The sequence below is a fragment of the Akebia trifoliata genome, chromosome 3 (assembly GCF_017979445.1).
Source record: "Akebia trifoliata isolate Shusen 1 chromosome 3, ASM1797944v1, whole genome shotgun sequence".
Taxonomy (NCBI): domain Eukaryota; kingdom Viridiplantae; phylum Streptophyta; class Magnoliopsida; order Ranunculales; family Lardizabalaceae; genus Akebia; species Akebia trifoliata.
Window position 1 is genome coordinate 1,028,855 of NC_141377.1, and position 23,023 is coordinate 1,051,877.

The following is a 23,023-nucleotide window of genomic DNA, read 5'->3' on the forward strand; positions in this document are numbered from 1 at the left end:
TTTTCTAAAAAATTAGCAAAGGCATGATTTCATTTTCCTACTTTTATCTCTATGAAAAAAATGAAATTCACCCTCCAAAAAAATCCTCTTATTCTTTTCATCCTCTTTCTCTCCCTCTCTTATTATTATTTATTATCTCACCTCTTATTTTTCTCTTCTTCATTTTTTTTATTCCCTATATGCAATCAAACAATAAATTTAATTTTTTTCCCATCTCATTTTCCATGGATTTTGAATTAAGAGATTGCATTGGCACACAAACTTTTACTTACAACACACCAATCCTTCTGAAAGTAAATGTACCTATTATTTGGTGTGTTACAAGTAAAAGGTGATGTGTTAATAGTAGTTTTCTTTTGAATTTCATAGAGCTCCACTTTTCTAACAATCAAAATGTCAAATAGATCCTTAATAAATAATTACCTATTTTGTATCTAATGGCCTTTATCTATTTCAAGGTACCTTCACCCACTCGAGAAAAAGCAAAGGAGAAGAGAACCAAGTATGGTTGCAATCTATTGGTACTTGGCACAAGAAGCCCACATCAAACACGTTCTCCATGATGGACTGTCGTATAGTTTCTATTTTCAAATTTAAGGGTTTAATACAAGTGACACATGTTGTCCAAAGAGAGAGCCACGTAACAAGTAACAAATAATGTGATGTCCTATTTGCCTACTATGCATAAGTGATCAATCAATAATATAAAAAAGGCCAACTCAATTACACGATGGCACCATCAGATGGGATCATTATAACTGGTTATTTGTTGGACGGTTCTGATTAATCAACATTGGCAATGTATATATAATTGAAAGTAACAAAGATTAACCATAGGTGAGGTGCATCCTGACTGCTGAGGATGACGTTCTCCCTAGTTGTAAAACCGAGACGGTTCTAACTTCCAACCGTGACATGTGGGACCCACCACTGAAAGCATCTAGACGTTGATCTAATACTATCACGTTCCATCTTTTCCACACTGGGCCCACCAATATTTATTCTCACGCCACCAGCCCACACCATTGAAATATATATATATATTTAATTATATTTTACTGAATAATTAATAGCTTTATATATTATATACTAACAACAATATTGGGTCCACATCTTTACCATTTGGGAGGTACTACAGAAAGAAATTAAATTTTCAGTAATAAATATTTTTGTTTTTTTGCAAAGTAGGGATGTTTAAAAGATCTGATTGATCAAACAAAAGATTCACACTTTACAAAATCAATCGATTGGTCTAATTCAATTGATTTGACCGATGGTCCGATTATCGTACCTCTCTACATTTTTGTCAATATTTGATTTAAGGGGTGAATTTACATTGAGAGCAATAGAAGCACTTATCACTAAAAGAATTTTGAAGTCTATAAATATACATGAGTTATTGTGACCGATATCAATGACGGATAAGAAAATCTATTGTTATTGCCCCCATAATTTTTTTTTCCTCTTTTGGTTGCCCCTCACAAAAATATTTTTACTTTTAGTTGCCTCCATGAGAGCAAAATCTTGGGTCCACCTCTGTTTTACTTTCTCTTTATATTTTGAAATTGATGACATAACTCCCTTTGATCAAAGATTTTTTTGGATAAACTAATAAAAATGATTTTAAAATGTCTTCATCTTCAAACGTAATGGAAAATGAGTTAGGCTTGTATGATTAAGATTTTCATTTTTAGGTCCATATAGATCGTTGTGTTGGCAAAATAACACAACCCTCTAGTTCATAGTTTATATCAAATTTAAAGTGAGTGATAATATCTATTATTATTTTATGTAATAAAAAAAAATATTAATGTGGATTTGCATCAACAATACTCATCTTTCTCTCGTTATAATAACAACTAAGAGAGAAAATGACATATGTCATTCATGTATCTCCATGATTCTTAAAATTTTGAATTATTGTAATTGCGCCTTTAATTTTTTTTCAAGAATTTAAAAAGATAAAATATAGAGTCGTGTTTTTTTTACGCTCCCTCTGACACACGCCTCCAGACGTGCCATGTGACAGAATCATTGATGTTTTTCCCTCGGGATACACAATTGTACATCCTATAAATATGTGCAATTGAATATCTCAAGAAAAGAATATATGGTTCAAGCACATGCCACGTTAGGGGCGTGTGTCAGACAGGCGTCATAAAATCATTAGTATAAAATATATTATTATACACAAATTACTTTAAATATATTAATAAATCAATTGATGATATTTTATAATTAAATGTTAATAAAATACATATTTAAGTCAACACTAACCTATATTCTCTCATTATAACCATAAAGATAACACTTCAAACTATGTAGCAGTACATTTGATCATTCTCAAACGAAGATTATCATCACCAAAGGACTACCTATGTTCGACGAATCAGGATTAAACACACACAGCAGCCCAATACTTTAAAAATAATTATAAAGTACATAACAAGTACAAAAAGTTCCTTTATCTATAAGATAAGATTTAAGATCATATTGTCTATGTTAAATATTCCCTTTATACCATACAAACATAACTATCAGTATTGGCTTACACAACAAACTCTCTTTTTTGGAAAAAATTACAAAAGAAAAAGGGTTGATTTTTTAATTAATTATAAAAAAGATACTAAAATTTTAAAAATAGTACTAATTTTCTAACTCATTGTGACAGAAAAATGCATTGGCGTGATTTGTGTAAGAATAGTAGATTTTTTTCCTTAACTGCACATATTTACGGGGATGTGTAGTTGTGTATCCCGAAAGAAAAAATCTATGTTTCTTGCACAAGCCACGACAGTGAGTTTTTAAGTTAATCTGTCATAGTTAAGTTAGAAAATCATTACACTTTTAAATATCAAAATTAATTTTACACTCTGAACGGATCAGTGTTTTATTGAAATCCCTGGACTGTTCAATTTGTTTGGATTTGATTCAAGATTTTAAAAATGGACGACTACTAAACTCTCAAATTTAAAATTAAAATTTAATGATAAAAAGTAATTCTTATATTTTTTATTCAAATTTTAAGATTATAGATTTTTCCCTCGACATTTGTATGGCATGGGATCATGTTGGCTGCCAAAAGGTGAACTCAACAACCCTTAGTAAGATTTCAAATCTTACTAATATAGTTAGTCTAACCTTCCTCTTTTAAATACTCTAATGTGAAATTAATCTTTGAAAAGAAATGCTGGACAGTTTAACGAGTTAATCGTTATTAGTAATTTCTTAAAAATTAATCTTTTTTTAGTAATTAATTAAGAAATTAATTTTTTATTTATTTATAGTAATTTATCTTTTTTTTTTTTTTTCTGTATTTCTAGGTCACATTGTGAAAAAAGATGCACATTTTCGCTTTCTCTAAAGGGGAAAGCAAAGCATCTGACATGGAGTAAATTAAACTTGAAATGTACCTCTTCTTCTAGTCTGCAAATATCTCTTTGATCGAAAATTTGCAGAGAAACAAGTTGATTCTTGTTGAACAAGAACAGATCGAAGTGACGATGGTGGACTTCGCACGCGTACAGAAAGAATTGGTTGAGTGCAACAGAGACAAAGCGACTTCTGGAGTAAATATACAGCTCCATGGAGACGATCTCTCGCACCTCTCTGGAACGATTACTGGTCCAATAGCCACTCCTTACGAAGGCGGAACCTTTCAAATCGATATTCGATTGCCTGGTATATTTTTACAAGAAATTGTTTCTCTTTCTCAGCATTGATCGGTAGATCACACCGATGATTTTCTCTGAAATTTTGGTAATTAGGATAAAATTTTGTGCAAAGAAACAATTTTTTTTTTTTGTTAATTTGTAGAACTTGATTGAAGTACTCAATTATCTGAGTTTATTAGGATTAAAGTTTGTGCAATTTTCTTTGTTAATTTGTAGAACTTGATTGAAGTAATGAATTATCTGAATTTATTTATGTTTTTCAGCATTGATAGGTTGATTACACTGATGAATGTGTATGAAATTTTGGTAATTAGTACCAAATTTTGCTTGTTAATTTGTAGAACTTGATTGAAGTTATTATCAATTATCTGAATTTGTTTCTCTTTTTAAGCATTGATATGTTGATCACACTGATGAATTTCTTTGAAATTTTGGTAATTAGGATCAAAGTTTGTGTAATTTTCTTTGTTACTTTGTACAACTTCATTGAAGTTATCAATTATATGGATTTTTTTTTCCTTTTTCAGCATTGATGGATTGATCACACTCATGAATGTCTATGAAATTTTGGTAATTAGGATTATAGTCACCAAGTCGGGGTTTGGGAATAAATCGGCAGGTAAAAAAAAATTGGGAAAAAATCAAAATAGTGTTAGGACAGTGTAATTTTTCTACTAAGTGGTGTTACCATTATATCATCAAATCCTATTTTAAACTATAAGAATAAATGGTTTGCGAAAAAACCCTATTAAATCACATTTTTGTTGGTTAAATCACGACTTTTTGAAAAAATCATGATTCAATCACCAGTCTTTAAAGTCACGACTTTTTGATTAGGATCAGAGTCTGCAATTTTCTTTGTTTAGTTTGGAGAACTTGATTGAATGTATCAATTTTGAAACCTACTTTTAGGGGTTCTGACTTCTGAATGCTTGATCTTGTTGAATTGTTTTTTTCTATTTAGGGAAACAGTAAATGATGATGTAAGTGAGTCTTTTTATTAAGATATATGCTTATCTTGTTGGATTACCCATTTGGAATAAAAGAAAAGGAAAGTTTACTCCCGTAGAGTTTGGTTGATATTGTGCGTATAGTTCTTCCCTATTCTTGCCCCAAAGAATGTGGTTCACATAGAAATCATGTGGGACAATCAAAGCATATGGAGATCATCTTTGCAGACTAAATGTTCATCCCATAGTAATAAAGTTCGGATTCGGTATTTATTCGGTGAGGGTTCAATTTGTATAATTTTGGGTAAGTTTCGTAAAAGATTCGATAAAATTTTGGAGATTATGAAAAATATTTTAGTGGATTTCTTATCAAAACCTATCATCTTCAGTCTTTATCTAAATCCTATCTTCTTCTTGATGTTTGGATTAAAATTTTGGAGGTATTTTGGTGGAAATGTTTCGATGAATAGTAAATTTCTACTACAATATTATTTTTTGAAAAAGCTTTTAATTACTTTTAGTTACTAATAAAAAAATTACATATAACATTCGTTCGTTAATATAAATTAATTACGATTAGTTAGTTATCTATTTCATATTATTTTAATGTATTCGAAGTATATTAGTACATTTATATAAGCATGCATACAATTGATCATGTTTTAATTAGTTAGATCCATTAGCAATTTATTCATACTTATTCAAAAAAATAAAGAAATATAATAGCACATGAATGCAATACTTAATTTCAATGTCTTACATATTAAGTTGAATGTAGTTAATGCAACATTACTATTCTTGCCTCTCGATACATGTGTGTATGTGTAGAAAAATGTTGTTGATATTCAATTTCTCACTCCATATGGTAGTTTATTGTATTTTGATGACTTAATAAATGTATTTTAATGCCTATTTTATCATTTTCTACAGGGTCAATGAAAACTTCTTCAATATTTCATTAATTTCCAAATATTGTATTCATTTCCACACTAATCAAAATATTTCCACGAAATATTTCCATTTCCAGACAACCAAAATAGACATTGAGGTGATCGGCTATAGTGAGTCGTTTCTGGTAGGCATAGTATTAAATTTTGACATATTTCCACGAAATATACCGAAATATTTCCATTTCCACAAGTTCCGACACGAAATTTAACTGACAGATTCTTTTTGTATATATTTCGGTGGAAATCACTGTTCATTTCGCAAAATATTTCGATGAATATTGAATTTCGACCGAAATGAACAAATTTTCGGTATAAAAATGCAATATTTCGATGAATAGTAAATTTCTACTGCAATATTCTTTTTTGAAAAAGCTTTTAATTACTTTTAGTTACTAATAAAAAAATTGCATATAACATTCGTCCGTTAGTATAAATTAATTATGATTTGTTAATTATATATTTCATATTATTTTAATGTATTCTAAGTATATTAGTACATTTATATAAGTATGCATATAATCGATCATGTTCTAATTAGTTGGATCCATTAGCAATTTATTCATACTTATTCAAAAAAATAAAAGAAATATAATAACACACGATTGCAATACTTAATTTCAATGTCTTCATACTTAAGTTGAATGTAGTGAATGCAACATTATTAGTCTTGCCTCTCAATACATGTGTGTATGTGTAGAAAAATGTTGTTGATATTCAATTTCTCACTCTGGTAGTTTATTGTATTTTTATGATTTAATAAATGTGTTTTAATGTCTATGTTATCGTTTTCTACAGGATCAAAGAAAATTTCTTCAATATTTCATTAATTTCCAAATATTGTATTCATTTCCACACTAATGGAAATATTTCCATTTCCAGACTAATCAAAATAGACACCAAAATCAAAATTTAATACCTTGCTGGTAGGTTTCGCTAATGATTTCTCTTTCTATATATATGATCACCATGCTTTCATCAGTTGCCCACTTCTGCAGTTTTGGCCTTTATGTTTTCTGTATGCTTAATTAGGTCTTGCTAGTGTTCATCCGTTTGATGTTTTTTGGGAGGAAAATCCAAAAAATACCTAAGTGCTGACATGTTGATGGCGGACTTATTTTCCAGATGGGTACCCTTTCGAGCCTCCAAAGATGCAATTTATGACAAAAGTTTGGTAAGGAACTCTTTATATTTAATTGTCTTAATTTTGATTTTTTACATTTCATCAGTTTGTTGTTTTCATCAAATCTGATGGCACACTATATTCTAGTCCTAGAAAAGATTAATCTCCCCTGGAGCCAAACCTATGTACTGCTAAGGTGGGCATATCTTTTGGAGGGAATTTATCAAAACAGAAATCAAGACTTTCACTGACAAACCATCTTCCTAGAATTGGTTCTTTATTTTCCCTGATCTTCATGTATTTTTGCACCATTGGATTTGAGCTAACTAGCCACTTATGGATGTTAAATGCAACAGAAAGTAATGTAGATCTTATATATCTACTCTTAGAGCATCTTCAATGCTAATGCTAAATTTGCCTTGGGATTGAGTGGAATCAATTTTCTACCATTGAAAGCAAATTTGACCTGGTATTGAGTAGCTTGCAATATAAAATGGAATCAAATACATGGAGCCTTGCATGTCAGCTATTGAGTGTTTTGTTTGAGTTGTTGAACCTTAATAGGGCATTTTTTTTTCCAAAAAATAAAATTTGGTCCATGTTATATCCTTCTTACTGAATTTATCTTAGATTTTGAGCTTATAAAGGATGCCTCATAGATTTTTTACTTCCAAATCTTCCTCCAAAACTTTTTTGTAGGCACCCCAATATCAGTAGTCAAAATGGAGCTATTTGTCTCGACATCTTGAAGGATCAATGGAGCCCAGCTCTCACTCTGAAAACAGCACTACTTTCTGTGCAAGCATTGCTCTCTGCGCCTGAACCTGATGATCCTCAAGATGCTGTGGTAGCCCAACAGGTCTTGTTTTTCCCATGTTCATCCCAAAGCCTTCATATTGGCGGCTTTAGTTATTTTTTCTCTCCATCCGTTATTCCACTGATTTTTGTATCTTGGAATGTTTCAGTATCTTCGAGACTATCCAACCTTTGTTGGCACAGCTCGTTATTGGACTGAAACTTTTGCAAAGAGGGCATCCATAGGAACCGAAGAAAAGGTATTATTTGCATACTTCGTATCTTCGCTTCAAATAAGTATATTCTTTATCTAGGTTTCTATCAATAAAAAAGACTTATTTCTTCATTACAGGTACAGAAACTGGTGGAGATGGGATTCCCCGAAGTTTTGGTGAGGAAAACTCTGGAAATAGTTGGCGGTGACGAAAATATGGCTCTTGAAAAGCTTTGCTCTGGTTAAAATGGTCGTGCAGCGGCTTCCATCATCTTCTTCACTCTTGTCAGTTTCTCTATCTCCTTGAGAGTCTGAAAATTAATATAAAGGCAAGAGAGAAATTCCACAGTAAGTTATAGCTAATTTAGTGGAAGCCCTAAGTAGATCTATCTTGAACTATGTTTTTTACCTGCAAAGCCATGTCTTCTACAGTCACTCTATCCATGCTGTCATAATCTAATTGATAAGCTACTTCTGCTCAGGGTAAGAGAGCGTTAAAACTAATGATAGATAATTATTGGAAATTTGGTTATAAATTGTCTAGTAATTTACTTTGGAGTGAAACTGTTGCATCTGCTATAGCATATTCCTCTCTCATTCTTTTATACAGCTCAGTTAACTTAGACAACACCTGTTTGTTGTGCACACAATATGTCGATTAGATACACACGAAGAAGAAGAAAATGTAGAAACCTGTAGAGTATGGAAAGATTTGACCTCAGCAGAGTTGGAAGTTGGTATGGTGGGGCCACTTTCGATGATCTCTCTGGCTAGTATATCTAGGGGTACATCTATCCAAATCGAAATCCCATGTCGCAAGAAAGCCCTAGAAACATTAAACAAGACAACAACATATTGCACGAGGTATAGATTTAACCATGAAAGCTGAGTCACATTGGCATTATAAACTTTGAAACAAGAAATTAGACCAATTATGATTCTTACAGATTGGTCGAGCTCTGAACCGCACCGTCTCCAGTGCAAACCACAAGACGAACCATGGATGATAACTGTTTGAGTACTTCAGTCTGCCATAGAATAGCATTTTAATAAGAGTGACTAGCCTTAGTAAGCCTCGTCCACTATCAAAAGGACCTCGAGATTTGTAACAAATCTTGAGGTCTTGTTTTACACATCTCGAGGTCTTTTTGACGGTGGATGAGACAAGGCCTTTTATCTCACCATGTGGGTTAGGAAAGTGTTAGTGTTTTAATAAACATCTGCCAATTAACTTGGAATATCTTTCCGGAGACACCAATGCCTACAAGCTGTTATATTATACATGGAAAAGCATCATAGGAATTTGAAGAGATTGAATCACCTCAGAGTCGCGGAATCCTTTCTCATCACTCTCTCGAAATGATTTGGTGCCAGACTCACCACCAAGAGCTTGCTCGACCAAACTGTCACTGAACGCAGAAAGACAAAACAAACAAATCAGGTAGCTTTAACTATCGGCTACGGTGCCTCTTTTTATTAGGTTGAAATGAGGTTAACAAATCTATACCTGTCGAAGTAGTAATATCTTAATGCTTCGGCTAAAACTTTTCCCAGGTGGGTTTTCATGGCACTGCTCATCCCTGTACATGAAATGATTTATCTGAGTTAACAAAGTGTATCCCCATTACAAGGGCAGAGCCAGGATATTGTCTCTGTGGGGGCAACTAAGACCCACTAAAAATTCTTCTGGGACAATAGCGGCGGAATTATTTTTTGATTACTTGTCGCAATGGCATATAAATCCTTATAATTTTTAAAATTCTTGTGGGGGCGTTGCCCTCATTATTCTTTGATTTGGATTCAGACTTCCTAAATTCTTATCCCTAAACTTACCCACAAGAAATATGGAAGTTCCTCTCAGTTCGGACGTGATCTCTGCCGCCTTATTCTGCATTAAGAATAACATTAGTAAAGCAAGAACACAAATAAGCAAAAAAGTGTCAGCTCTCACTGGTTAGGAGCAAACCAATAGTCTCACCTTCACCGCAAGAGATGGATCGGACTCCATGACCTTCGTTGTTAGACCTTAAAAATGAAACACAATGAATAAGATGGAACATAGTGTCCAATTTTGGAAGAACTTTCAGAATTTTTTTTTCCTCACAAGGTCCAAGATAGACCAATCACATGAGCCCGCGTGTGTTGAGAGCATCCCAATTTACAAAACTAGCCTCATTTATGCTTTACGTGTCATGCATTAGAGAACCTTGTGAGTAAAAAATTTCTCGAATTTTTCAGAGTTCATCGTACTGCAATTCTTTGGAGATTTAATGTATACAAAGTAAATATCCTTCATATTCCAATGTGCCACATCTGAGCATTCAAAGCCTTACATCAAAGTGATCAAGACCAAGATAGATATCTATAAGAGCAACTAATACATGACCTATCCCGCTACCCATCCCCTTTCAATTGTCATTTTGGGTCATGAAATCCAAAATAGGGGTTTCCAACGCACGACCCATCCCTCAACCTCTTTTAGGTTTTGGGATTTCCATGACCCAAAATTGGTGGCTCCCCACAACCTCTCCATTTTTTTAGAGAAAAAAAATTCAATTAGTTAACCAAAAATATTACAATTTCAGACCATTTGAAATCTGAGTTGAATTAAAAAAAAAAAAAAATATATATATATATATATATATATATATATTAAAATATTTATAAATAGTAAATTTTGGGTAGCACGGTTGAAATGCATATCCCATGAACATCCTAAGTGACCATCACATGCCCATGGTTACCCTTTTATGGGTATGGAGATGGGTATCCCCATTGGAGTTGTTCTTTCAAGCAGAGCTGGGAAGAGTATATACTCCTCTCTCTCTCTCTCTAAGTCTCGAGTAACATACATGAAATACTAAAAAAATCAAATTAATTAACCAATCAGAAAAAAAAAAAAAAATCAATTCGTTAAAATGCTAAAGTTTCCTTTCCTGACAATTAACTAACAAAGTCAGGAAATTCATCAAACACTAGGCGCACGAAACCATCAATAAAGATTCACTGCCGCAAACTTAACCCTAAAATTAGATTTCATTTGGAGGTGAAGGCAGCTCACCTGGAAGTTGATCATCGAGTGAGCATTTTGTTGGAGATGTTCGAAGCGAGGGAGGAATCTGCGTTGTTTTAGTGTAAGACAGTGAGGTTTTCTGAAATCTGTGATATTGGATTAGTTTTATGAAAGGGAGTGAGCTTAGCAACGTTGGAGCTCCTCGTAGATGGAGAAATGGTGGACAATATTTCGCAATCCTACAATTCGAATACAACATAATACTTCTCTCCATTTTTCGATTTCGTTTCCACACCTCTCTTTCTCACTCTCTTGGACACTGTTGGCGTATACCTTGGCTTGGGGCACCATTTTGGGTTGTATTTTAACACCATACAGTGGAAGATGAGTCATGCTGGAGTGACCTCTGACCTCATTTCGCACTTTTCTGACGTGGAGGTGTGCAAACAACCATAGAATCTTTTCATCACTCGCATCTCAATGAAAATCATATGTGGTTGCAGCTGGACATGCTCAACCCAAGTAGCGAATCCTCAACCCGACCCGACCATCGGCCTAAGCTCATGATTTTCTAAAATCGGGTTGAGTTCGTCGGGTTAGTTCGGGTTAGCCTGAGTTAGGTAATTTAAAGAGGGGGGGGGGGGGGGGGTTGATCATATTGGATTTATTGAACATTGAATAACCCTAATTTCATTTTGATTAGTAAATAAATTTTACATTTAAAAAAAAAGATATACAATATCAAAAACAAAATTATTAGTAAATAAAATCTCATGAAACCTTCAAATCCATCATTGATAGAATATTTAGACTAACAATACTAGAACAAAGTTCACATTAACATTAATTAATTGTCTACGTTAATATTAGTATATAACATCAGGTTTGGATTGCTTGTACTCTTAACTTGAGTTCAATCCGAATTAAAATCGGATTGAGATGTTCTAACCTAGGCGCAATTCATCTTTTATATAACTTAGTCCAGGCTCACCCATCAATCGGGTTGAGCTTGGGTAAAGTTCGGGCCAGGCTACCCTAGTTACACACACTACCATGTCAGCAAAGGGCGAAATTAGGTCAATCTTTGAGCTCACTTCAACATGATTTTAATTCTTAATACTAGGGGTAGCAATTCTTAACAAGGTTCACAAACAAAACTAGAAAATAATACGAAATTAGTGGGTTTGGATTAAGCCTAATTATTTTCGGGTCATAATTGTGTCAACATGATTATTAAATGAGTCATATATGGGTTACAGGAACATCAATCCATTTTATATGTTTTTTGACCTGTATGCAACTCGACTTACATATAACCCATTTATATCATTAAAATAAGAGGCATCACAGCAGCAACAACTATTTAAGGGATTTAAATTACAATTCTTAAGGACTTTATAGCTTTAATCATGTCATATGCATGGGTTATGCATGTCAACCTGAAGACAACACAATCCAACTTGTATATTAAATGGGTTACATGGGCCCGTGTTACTTGCATAATAAACGAGTTGGGTTCTGGTCTTATTTTGACATGATTATTAAATAGGTTGAGTTTGGATTGGTAAATTTTTAGAATATCCTTACCTCAACACAACATGAACACGATACAACTCACTGTTCATGCCTAGACAACTTGCACTATATTGGATATTTTTTCTTGATGTTCATCTTTTAAGTTGGTCACTTGCCTCTATTAACTCCATGTTATTAGAACCCGTGCACTTCGTGGGCCATATATGATAAACGATATCATTAGATTTATTTGTTATTTTTAGGGCGTTTTAGAACGCTAGAGTTTGCTTGTGCCGTAGGCACGACTATCTTCTTTGTGGTTAAATAATGTAAGAGAGAAAAGATAATAAAATTGAAGGGATATTCAGGAAAAATGAGTAGAAGATGAAAGATAATAAAATTGAAGTATCTTGAAAAGTCTGAAGAAAACAATACAAATAAAAGTAAAAGTTTTGCCCTTGAGATAACTTCTTTGTGGGTATAAAAATTGAGACAAAAAAGAGTGATCTAACCACATTTGCATTTTGATTGGAGTTCATTAGCACATGCATCCTCTTTGGAGTTAAGGGAGTAAAAGAGAAAAAAATAAAATAAAGTTGAATATGTATTATTAAAATTTTGAGGAAAGGGAGGTAAGAGATGAAAAAAAATAAAATAGGCTAAAGAGAAATATAATAAAATTAAAGTGAGAGAAAAGGAAAGACAATAAAGTGGATCCCATAGATAGTTTTATCATTTGAGTCAACTAGAACTCATCTCAGTTGGATATTTGATGAGTCATAATAAAATAATAAATATTTTTCTTTTATAAACATTAATAAATATATTATATTTTAGAGTCCTGATAATATGATTTGCCAGTGGCATACTCAATCAACTCCTTGACGTGGACAAATTCGAGAACTGTAGATCTTTATGCTTCGGGATACACAATTCTCCTGGGATACACTTTTTTTTATGGGAAAGTGCAATAGTGTATCCCAGGCGTACAGATCTACGGTTCTCAAACTTGTTCACGTCAAAGAATCGATTGGGTATGCCACCTAGCGAGTCATATTATCACGATTCTATATTTTATTTGATCTGTCTGAGTGAACATGTGAGTTATCAACTTGAGTCGACTCGATGAAGATTCCAATTGGACATTCGAATTTTGAAAAACGGTGGTTGTTGATTGACTGATCCTTCGATGGGATTCCGTAATATTCGCATCTATGTTGCTAGGAGCACTGTTGAGCGTTGACGATGGACCATTATTTCCACCAATAACATAAGGTCGGATTAGATCGTTGAAGGAAATCTTATTCTCAAGTTTATAATGCCACACCAATTTAAATAAGTAAATTTGGGTTAAAAATAGAAATGCAATTTAGTTCTCACACACGTTGCCTCACATTATTGTTATAGAAGTTATGAGTTTTAACTTTAGTCAGGATCAGATAAGGTGTCCCGTTCCTAGAGAATAGGAACGGGTGTATGTGTCACGTTTTGGTAGGAATTAAACACATTGGGCTTCTGACCAAGCCATTTTCTTCATTGCACGTAGCCCGATGTATTTAATCATCAATCAAACTGTGCCACATTACTCCGGCTCACAACTCCAAACTTAAAATTGTTAGGAGCATGCACAACACGGTGATGATCGCCATGACCTCAAGTCTTGAATGGGTTCTCGACAATGCTTAAAATGGGTCTGATTCGGGTTGAATCTAAGTATATACATAGTCAGATCTAAATTCAACTCGGATCCTATATGCAAAAATCATATCCAAATTATTTTACTTTTCTTTAAATCCAAATCCGGCTCCAGATCTTATTCAACCGAATTACTTGAATTGGGTCAGATAATTTTGAGTTGTTCAACATTTTTTGTTGTTGTTATATTTCTTTTTTTATTGTTATACTATTTAATTTTACCATTATAATTCTTTTATTTTTCAAAGCAATGTATCATTCAAATCTAACTAGATATAGGGATGGATTCATATTCAATTCGGGTTAAGAGATATCAACTCATATTTTTATTAGGTTATACTTCAAGGGTCCAACCCGCTAAATTTGAATACCTGATCGACATCATCCGTAAATCCTCACTTTCGTAATGAAATCAAGAAACCAAATGTTGATCAGGAGTATCATGTCTATGCAATTGACGACGATATTCTAGAAAAAAAACAACAATCACAATTGTCCAAAATCAAGGGAAACACTATGGGCACTTGAAACGGAAAGCAACGGAGGAGGAATCTTCCTAAAAGAAGAAAAGTACATAAAATTAGGGTAAATTTTACTTTTTATAAGATTTCAATTAAATCATTACCTGAGAATTTGACTTTAGCAATCTAGCCCCTTTGACATATATTACCAACCGAACCTAGAAACAAAGGAGGTCAATTATTTGTTGAATATCTCAAGACATCGCACTGAAGGAAAGATACTCTATAATATATAAAATTTTAATTAATGAAGTCATATAATACACTAAAGAAGGATTAATGACACAAAAATATGGAATTGTGAAATAAAAGGAGAAAAAAAGAAGGAATTATTTACCACAACATTCTAACAACCCTCATTTACTTTATTTTTGTCATTCCTAAGAAAGTGTGTTAATTCCTAGAAGATTGGATTTGATTTTCAAATAAGTCCATGTTTTTCTTCACATCAAACGGTCATGTTGATTGAAAGCCTCAACCGTGGGTTGAGGGGAGGAAAGTCTTTTTCTTTAAGAGTAGATTTTTTTTTTCCAAGTAAAAAATTCTAATGAAAGAAAGACCTATGAGGTGAAATTGTTAAAAAGAAAAGTCTGGATCGCATGTACCCAAAGTGGATGATTGAAGCCCTTAGATTACGACATATGTCGCGTGTATTGGGGTGTGGGAGTAAGGCTTCAATCCTTCACCTTAGGTGCGTAGGATCCACACTCTAAAAAGAATGATTATTTTTTAGGAAGTGGATCCTATGTAGCCAATTTCTTCTGTAGCTCTTGTTCTACAGTCCATAGAACATCACATTCAAGAAAAATACCCACGTAGTTCTCTTGCATTCATAATTTAGATCAAATTTAGAAAATATATATGTATATAAAAAAAAAAAACTTTTTTTTTTTTTGGCGTTGATTAAGTTTTTTGAAAATGGACGATCATTGTACTCTTATATTTGAAGGATTGGATGCAATCATCGTAATAACATGGCATACCCTCAAATGTTGATACGGGTTACAAGACATTCGCGCTATGGAAGATATGGGTCTTGCTAAAGTGCAATAAATACACCTGGGAACTTGAATTTTGTATCGAAAATGCCCTTATAAAAATTTATTATTAACAAAATACCTCAGATTCCAATTTCCCAGTATATTTATTGTCCTTTAAAAGTAGATTTTTTTAAAAGTAAAAATTCTAATGAAAGAAAGGCTTAAGTGGTGAAATCATTAAAAAGAATGACCTTTCTTATTAGTCAAATCTAATTGCAAGATTTGGTGTGTTACAAAATAAGTTGGTGCGGCGATAAAAAAAAAAGGGCAAAAGAAGTGGATTCATGGGAACGAGGGAGAAGTAAAAGCGGGGAGTGAGAGAGCATTAATAGAAGAAAAATCCAGTAGAAGACATTCGTGTAATTTTCTGACACGTGTCAATTCGGAGCATCATAGCAATCCCCCACAATTTATTTCACACCAATAACCTGCTGTTAACATTTATTATTTGGACGATCAATATGCAGCCTTAATTTTTCATCAAATAACAAAACTACCCTTAGCCCACTTGTGACCATTTTGTCCTTTTGCCAGGGACGCGCGATGACAGAGTAAGGACAAGACTCGTCCAAAATGTTTTTTTATTTTTTATTTGTTGCTTTACTTATTACGAGCGTTTTAAAACATAGAATATAATTTTATTTTATAATATTATAGATAAATAAATATATGTAAAAATAATTTATCATAGACTAATGGTTTTTTGACTCAAAATTTTTGCACTCAATCAATACTAAGTTGACGTGGCAAGGGCACTGAACTATAAATTTTTCTAGTTGTGTCCTTTTCACGTCAATGGAATATTAATTGAGTGAAACTTTGCGAGTTAGAAAATCATATTTAAATTTGGTAGATTTTAGATACTAATTAACAAAGACTCCATAGTTTTTTCCAGAGGACATGTTGTATTTATAGTTTTTTGGATGTTTGTGGGTGTATCAGTTGCCTAGCCATATTGTATATCCTTTTATATACCAAGTGATTAGGCATTATATTTCAAATTTCATTTATTTGTATATCGTAGCATGTAACAAAGATGACACTTGACGATTATAGATGTCAGTTTCTTTGGACCATGTATCAAATCTTACCATGCATCACTATCTCTTTTTATTAAAGATAACATACCAAATAGTCGTCCTTCGATCTTGACGCAAAATGTATATAAGAAAACAATATTTGCAATTGGGTTTGGGCCGATTAGTAAATAGGCTCGAATGCTTTCTGATTATTCCGGGCTTGGATATTAGTAGATTTTTTATTGGGCCCTATTTGACCCAACCATTGTACGCACCAATCTTCATCTAGGATTTTGAGGTTCGGCCCATTGACAGCCCTTGGATCCTGCATACTCACAAGGCCTCTAATCCTACCCAATTTAAAATCAGTGGCATTTTCGTTATTAATGGAAAATTAATGTCCCATTTCATGTCAGAGAGAAAGACTCTTGAAACAGAAAGTTGACGTCCTGTCTCATGAACGATCTCGTTCGCGGGTTACTGAAGTCTCCGAAGTCCAAAGACTTGGAACTTCGTCTTAAATGAATTCGGTCCATTAAACCGCGTTTCGGTTGAACCGTTTTCCGTAACAAAAAACCAGAAAATAAATGGCGGTTTCGAACTCTTATCGTCCAAAGTACACAACTGACACCACTGGTGGTTCCCCATAGCGGTTTCCTTGCTAATTCTTCACTGGAATACCAGTCATAGAAACCGGCAGTAAACCATTAATCCAATGTGGCAACAATCGGGAAACCGCTTTTGGTGTTTTACAAGTTGAGCAATGGGTTGCATTATCAGTAAGACATCAGCCGGAGACGGCCGGAAACGGGATAGAGTGTCAGACCGTCGGGGAAAAGTTGAAGAACCGTTAGATGCCGTTAATGATGGTGTTAACGGCGTTAGGTTTAGAAAGGAAGTTGTAGAGAGGGAGAGAGAGAAGATCCGAAGGAGTGGAGAATTTCCTACTGCGGAGCGGTCGAAACCGAGGTTGAATCAGTCTCTGAGAACTCAACACGTGTGGCCTGCATGGCTTTCTGCGGTCGCCGGCGACGCGATCGAGGGTTGGACCCCTAGACGAGCTGACTCGTTCGAGAAACTCGATAAGGTTCTCCAAACCCTAATTTTCAAGATCTGAATTTATCTCTGTTCTTGATTTCTTGTTCTTTGCAAATGTGATTTTTTATTTATTTATTAAATTGTAATTTTTTGGTTAGATTGGTCAAGGGACTTACAGCAATGTGTACAAAGCTAGAGATTTGATTACTGGAAAGATTGTTGCTTTGAAGAAGGTTCGATTTGATAATTTAGAGCCCGAGAGTGTGAAATTCATGGCGAGAGAGATTCTTGTTTTGAGGCGTTTGGATCATCCAAACGTGGTTAAATTGGAAGGTTTGGTTACTTCGAGAATGTCTACTAGTCTCTATTTGGTTTTCGAGTACATGGAACACGATCTCGCAGGGCTTGCGGCTTGTTCAGGGATCAAATTTACCGAACCACAGGTCTTTCTTGGATCTCTCTAGTTTTAGTTCCTCAATTTTGGATAAAATTTACTCTATTTGGTCACTTATATCCTCTTAAGATTTCTTCTTTTTAATCCAAATGTGTTCAAATAAAATTTTTGCCCTTTGCAGAGAAAAATAAACTAAAATATTAACACTTTTCATAATAAGTGTATTGTTGCGAGTTAAATTTATGAACAGTTTTGGGGGTTCGATTTTGTGATTCTCTGATTACATTTATAAACTAAAGTACGGCAATTTTTTTTTAATCTTTGGTTTGTCAATTTTGTTGAAATATGGGTTGATCTAATACTTGTAATCCTATAAGTTTCAGGTCCCCCCGGCTCTGAGAAAGAAATTAAAAAAATCATTAAGTATCACTGTACATTAGTTTTTCATTTTTTTTTTTATATCAAACAGAACGTGGTTTTTATTTGATAATGCTCAGCTCAATTGACATGCATGCATGCATATTGCATGTATTGTGAATGTTAGTTGTTGGGTTACAATGTGCTCCAATGTTGATGTTTGATCCTTTGAAAAAAGAGTCATGATAATCTGACACCCCCTCTGACATATGCCCCCATCACAGAACCGTAGATCATTTGCCTCGGGATACACAAGAAAAGATTTATGATTCTGCATATCCCGAGGCAAATGATCTATGGTTTTGTGATGGAGCCGTATGTCAGAGGGGGGCATCAGAAAATCATTATTCTTGTAAAAGCTAAGCATTTTAGGTTTAGCAAGCTTTGACACGGACACATTGACCAGAGCCATGTAGTTATAGACTTATAGGGAATTTTCTAACCATTTATGATTAGCTGTAGACACTTCGATCTGTTGCAAGTCAGAAATAATTGAGAACTATAGGGCACTAACTGATAGAAAAACTAAATCTTGTAGAACTTGATTCCTAGAGAGTGATCTCAACTTCAGTTTTCAAAGACAAACCTTGACAATGAGAAACACTAAGTTGGGCTCATTTGAGATTGTCCAGCTAGGATGTGTAGTGATGATAAGATTTCGAACAATGCATTTCAATTTGGCAGCCCACAGTTGGTCCAGATATTAGCTACTAAAGTACAAAAGCCCTAAAGATTCTTGAAAAGGTTCACACAATAGCATAACCTAAGCATCAATCCCTAGTCTTTACCAAGCAAGAAGAATCTCCTCACTGTCTCCCCTTGGATTTGTCATTTTAAGTCCGGTCCGGTCCCAATCCGATATGATAGATATTGTTCCGGATCTTATCTGTTCCAATTCAAAAAGTCAATATTTTTGGATCAGTCCTAATCCAACCTGATTCGATTTAATATAAGTATATAAATATATTGTAAACATAATATAAAATATAAATATACATCAGTTATATTTCAAACAAATTATCAGATCAGGTTCCTATTAGATCCTGGTATGGTTGATTCAAAACTGATCCAATAAGTTATCAAATCAGAGTCTCTTCGGATCAGGTCCTTATTGGAACCCAAATACTTGATCTAGACCTGTACTTATTGGATCAGAATGGATCGGATTTTGGGTCTGAAAATAGCATCATATGCTTGGTATTGTCATGCATGAAAATAGCATAAAATGCTAATAAATCTGGAATTTTTAAACAAGTAGTTATCATCTCTCTTTTCTGCATGAACTAGAATATTTAGATCCAAATTGTGAAGTACATGTATAAGCTTGCCTTTTTATTGGGTATGATGAAGAGAAAAACTTACATTTATCGCAGAAACTGTTCAATTTTTGGGGCCCTTTTTTAGGCAACTGTTCAATTTTATAAGTGTTTTTAATTTCTTTTTATGTACTGGGACCACTAGAGTGGTATGGAGCTACGGATTTAACTGTTTACAATGATGATGTACTTCTCAAACATTTCTTCCTTGGCAGGTTAAATGCTATATGAAGCAATTACTGTCTGGGCTTGAGCATTGTCACAGCCGAGGTGTCTTGCATCGTGATATCAAGGGTTCAAATCTGCTTCTTGACAATGAAGGCATCCTTAAAATAGCTGATTTTGGTCTCGCTTCTTTTTATGATCCCGACAAGAGGCATCCCTTGACTAGTCGAGTTGTTACCCTTTGGTACCGTCCCCCAGAGCTGCTTTTAGGGGCCACTTATTATGATGTTGGTGTTGACCTTTGGAGTGCTGGCTGCATTTTGGGCGAGTTGCTTGCTGGGAAGCCAATAATGCCAGGACGAACAGAGGTACTCCCATTGTTAGTATTAGGTTCTTTAAGGTCAACAGTTTTAGAGATCTACAATGTTGAATCATTTTCATTATTGGGATCATGGACTAATCATATTGCGTTTCTTCAGGTTTCCTTTCTGTGCCATTGTGCACATGTTTCATAGATGGGTGTCTAGTATGAAATGCAGCAAAATGGGACCAATTCAATAGGATAATTATACTCACTTGAGTAAACTATATCTTGGATCCTCTATTATGACTTAGTTTTTCGGTTCAAAGTGGTGAGGGATGTTTGTAGGAGAAAATTTTGGGTGAACCCTATAATTTGCATAGACTGGATGGATGAGAGCAGTTGTAGATTAGTTTAGAGTGGCTGAAGATCAGATAGAAGAAAGAAGAACAACAGAGGAAAAGAGAAAGATATTAGAGAGAGGAGGAAACAAGATAAGGGTCAATCGACCCTTCTCTCATACTTTATTAAAACATTTTAAGAAATCACAAAACACCTCTTCTGTACTCTTATTATCTATATATACCTCTACCTACATATATAAATGATTACTGAACATTCCATCAAGAGTGCAGGTTGTGACTATAAATATCAGATTTTTATGGCTTAGGTTAGTGTTGCTGAATTTGACTTTCTTTGATTTCATGCGTGATCGATCAGGTTATTCTGTTATAGAATACCTCATGGATAGCAATAATAGCTGCATCAATTGGATAGTCCTAACAATTGGATTAATAACTCTATTGTGGGCCCTTTCGCAGACTTCTATTGTCAGTTCAAAACAAAGAAAGTTATCAGATGGTTATGAATATCCAATTTGCCAGGCTTTGGGCCATTGATTTTACAACCTAAATTTCTTTTCTTTCTTTTTAAATATATTTTTTTCAATAGGTAATGCAACCTAGAGATTGCTGGCAAGAGTGGAGGCCATCACTGTTCTATATTCTCCCCTAAAATATACTATGATCACCAAAGTTCTGTTTCAGGATTTTCTACTTGACCATGCTAATTCTTTATTTTGATTCTATAAGAATAACATATACAAATTTTTAACTGACATATGAATTTAGACTCTAAACTTAGAGTCCATGCTCCTATTAGTCATCAACCTTCGATATGTTCACCTTTATCATTTCTGAACCACTTGTAGCATTATTATTATTTTGTTTAGTCTTCACTCAGTTGATTATTACATGTTTAGGTGGAACAGCTGCACAAGATTTTCAAGTTATGTGGTTCCCCATCAGAGAAATATTGGAAGAAGTCGAAGTTGCCACATGCAACCATTTTCAAGCCACAGCAGCCATACAAGCGCTGTTTACAAGAAATTTTTAAGGATTTTCCGCCTTCTTCGATGCCATTGATTGAAACTCTTCTTGCAATTGACCCAGATGAACGTGGAACTGCCATTTCTGCTCTTAAAAGTGAAGTGAGTGTCAGAATTATAGAACCTTATTTTCCTAGATGGCTTTTATATTTGTTAGTATTTCATATTTCCATATTTATCATTTGATGATAAGATTATTAGTGGTTCCATTTTATTTATTTATCTTTTTTTCTTTGTCTGTTCCCTGATTTTTCACTGAAAACCTGATGTGGTTTCATGACGTTTTTATCCCTAGCAGCTTTCGGTTTGTAATGTGAAAATGTTTGGTGTTTGTGAATGATGCTGAGGTTGCATTATTCATGCCATACATGTGGCCCACATATGCGCCCATAGTGACTAAATTCTCCCATTTTTTTAGAAAGTCTCGATTAATTCACTATTCTTCCAATTGGCGATTTTATCCCGACTTATTCACAAAGCTTTGAAAATTACATTTTTTATATTATATTTTAATATAACATTTTGTAATTGTATTGAATATTTTTTTATGAATACCGCGCCACCCCCCACAAAAAAAAAAAAAAAAAGAAAAGAAAAAGGAATGGGTTTGATATTATGATGTTAAGTAATAGTTTATTTTAATTTTTTTCACCTTTTGTGGAATTTTTCTGACCTTTTCTCTTTCCGAATTTTCTCAAATCCAACTTTATCACTATGTAAGGGTCTACCTAGGGGTATAGCCTCTTGAATTGGGATTGTTGAAAGGCCTTATAAATCATATAATCCTATGATTCTTTTACTATAAATCATGCTTTGACTGTCCTCGCAATGTTTTTGGGCTATTATTCATCCAAAAGGTGGGTCACTTATGACTCCTAGAAGGACTAGCTTGAGACCATACCACTGGTGGTGAACTATCTTTTCTTACCAAATAAGTAAGAGCAATTTTCCTCTGTTAAATGACTTAACTTGCATCACTTAATTAGGCAAAATTGGGTGAAGGGACCTGACCTTGAACCCTCATCCACGTTGAGGGATCAACAGTATACTTGATGGGCCTGCATGTCCCAAGCACCATCTCCTTTTGCCTGCCTTCTTCACATGCTGTCACTGTTGTGTAAGAGTCATTCTTAATGGAATTTGTGCATATTTTTTGGTTGTTTCCTTAAAGGCTGGAAACTACTTTAAACCTGAAGCAGTCCCAATAAGACTCTCTAGCCTGATAGCATTAAAGCTATTGGAAATGGGCGTGTGGACAGCTTCAGTGTGGGTGTTACTTGTTATTGCTGCATTCTTGGTCCATTTTATGTCCCAAGTAGCCAAAGTTACCTCTGTGCGTATCATACCATTCTTTGGATCTAGCCAAATAGATTCAGATTATAAGAATCCAGGTTCTATTACTTTGTGCTTTGCTTTAATCTCTGTTTGCAACTGGATGATTCAAATTTTGGTGATTGACTTTTTTCATTTTGGACAAATTCATTTTACAGTTTGTTTAC

General features: G+C 34.0%; 3 protein-coding genes across 4 annotated transcripts in view; 2 read left to right on the forward strand and 1 right to left on the reverse strand.

Annotated features, from left to right (window-relative positions):
• Positions 1-3,339: 3,339 nt before the first annotated feature.
• On the forward strand, positions 3,340-8,239 carry UBC27 (ubiquitin-conjugating enzyme 27). The gene is made up of 5 exons (XM_086433121.1): positions 3,340-3,681; positions 6,697-6,745; positions 7,394-7,553; positions 7,660-7,749; positions 7,842-8,239. The coding sequence occupies exons 1-5, from the start codon at positions 3,504-3,506 to the stop codon at positions 7,947-7,949; spliced, it is 585 nt and encodes a 194-aa protein (XP_086289247.1). The 5' UTR covers positions 3,340-3,503; the 3' UTR covers positions 7,950-8,239.
• Positions 7,735-11,104, reverse strand: SKL1 (shikimate kinase like 1). Its single transcript, XM_086433120.1, has 10 exons — positions 10,765-11,104; positions 9,682-9,728; positions 9,537-9,591; positions 9,211-9,283; positions 9,025-9,112; positions 8,649-8,731; positions 8,421-8,529; positions 8,256-8,334; positions 8,113-8,177; positions 7,735-8,014 (listed from the first exon to the last, which is right to left on the reverse strand). The coding sequence occupies exons 1-10, from the start codon at positions 10,988-10,990 to the stop codon at positions 7,946-7,948; spliced, it is 894 nt and encodes a 297-aa protein (XP_086289246.1). The 5' UTR covers positions 10,991-11,104; the 3' UTR covers positions 7,735-7,945.
• A 5,852-nt stretch (positions 11,105-16,956) lies between these two features.
• LOC147405366 (Protein kinase superfamily protein) overlaps positions 16,957-23,023 on the forward strand; it is a 48,779-nt gene continuing 42,712 nt past the window's right edge. For both annotated transcript variants that reach the window (XR_015175908.1, XM_086433125.1), the window contains exons 1-4: positions 16,957-17,593; positions 17,703-17,987; positions 19,887-20,204; positions 21,399-21,626. Coding sequence is in view for 1 of the 2 variants with exons in the window: in XM_086433125.1 (XP_086289251.1) it covers positions 17,270-17,593; positions 17,703-17,987; positions 19,887-20,204; positions 21,399-21,626 (1,155 nt within the window). In the remaining variant the exon portion in view is untranslated. The remainder of the gene's footprint in view (positions 17,594-17,702; positions 17,988-19,886; positions 20,205-21,398; positions 21,627-23,023) is intronic.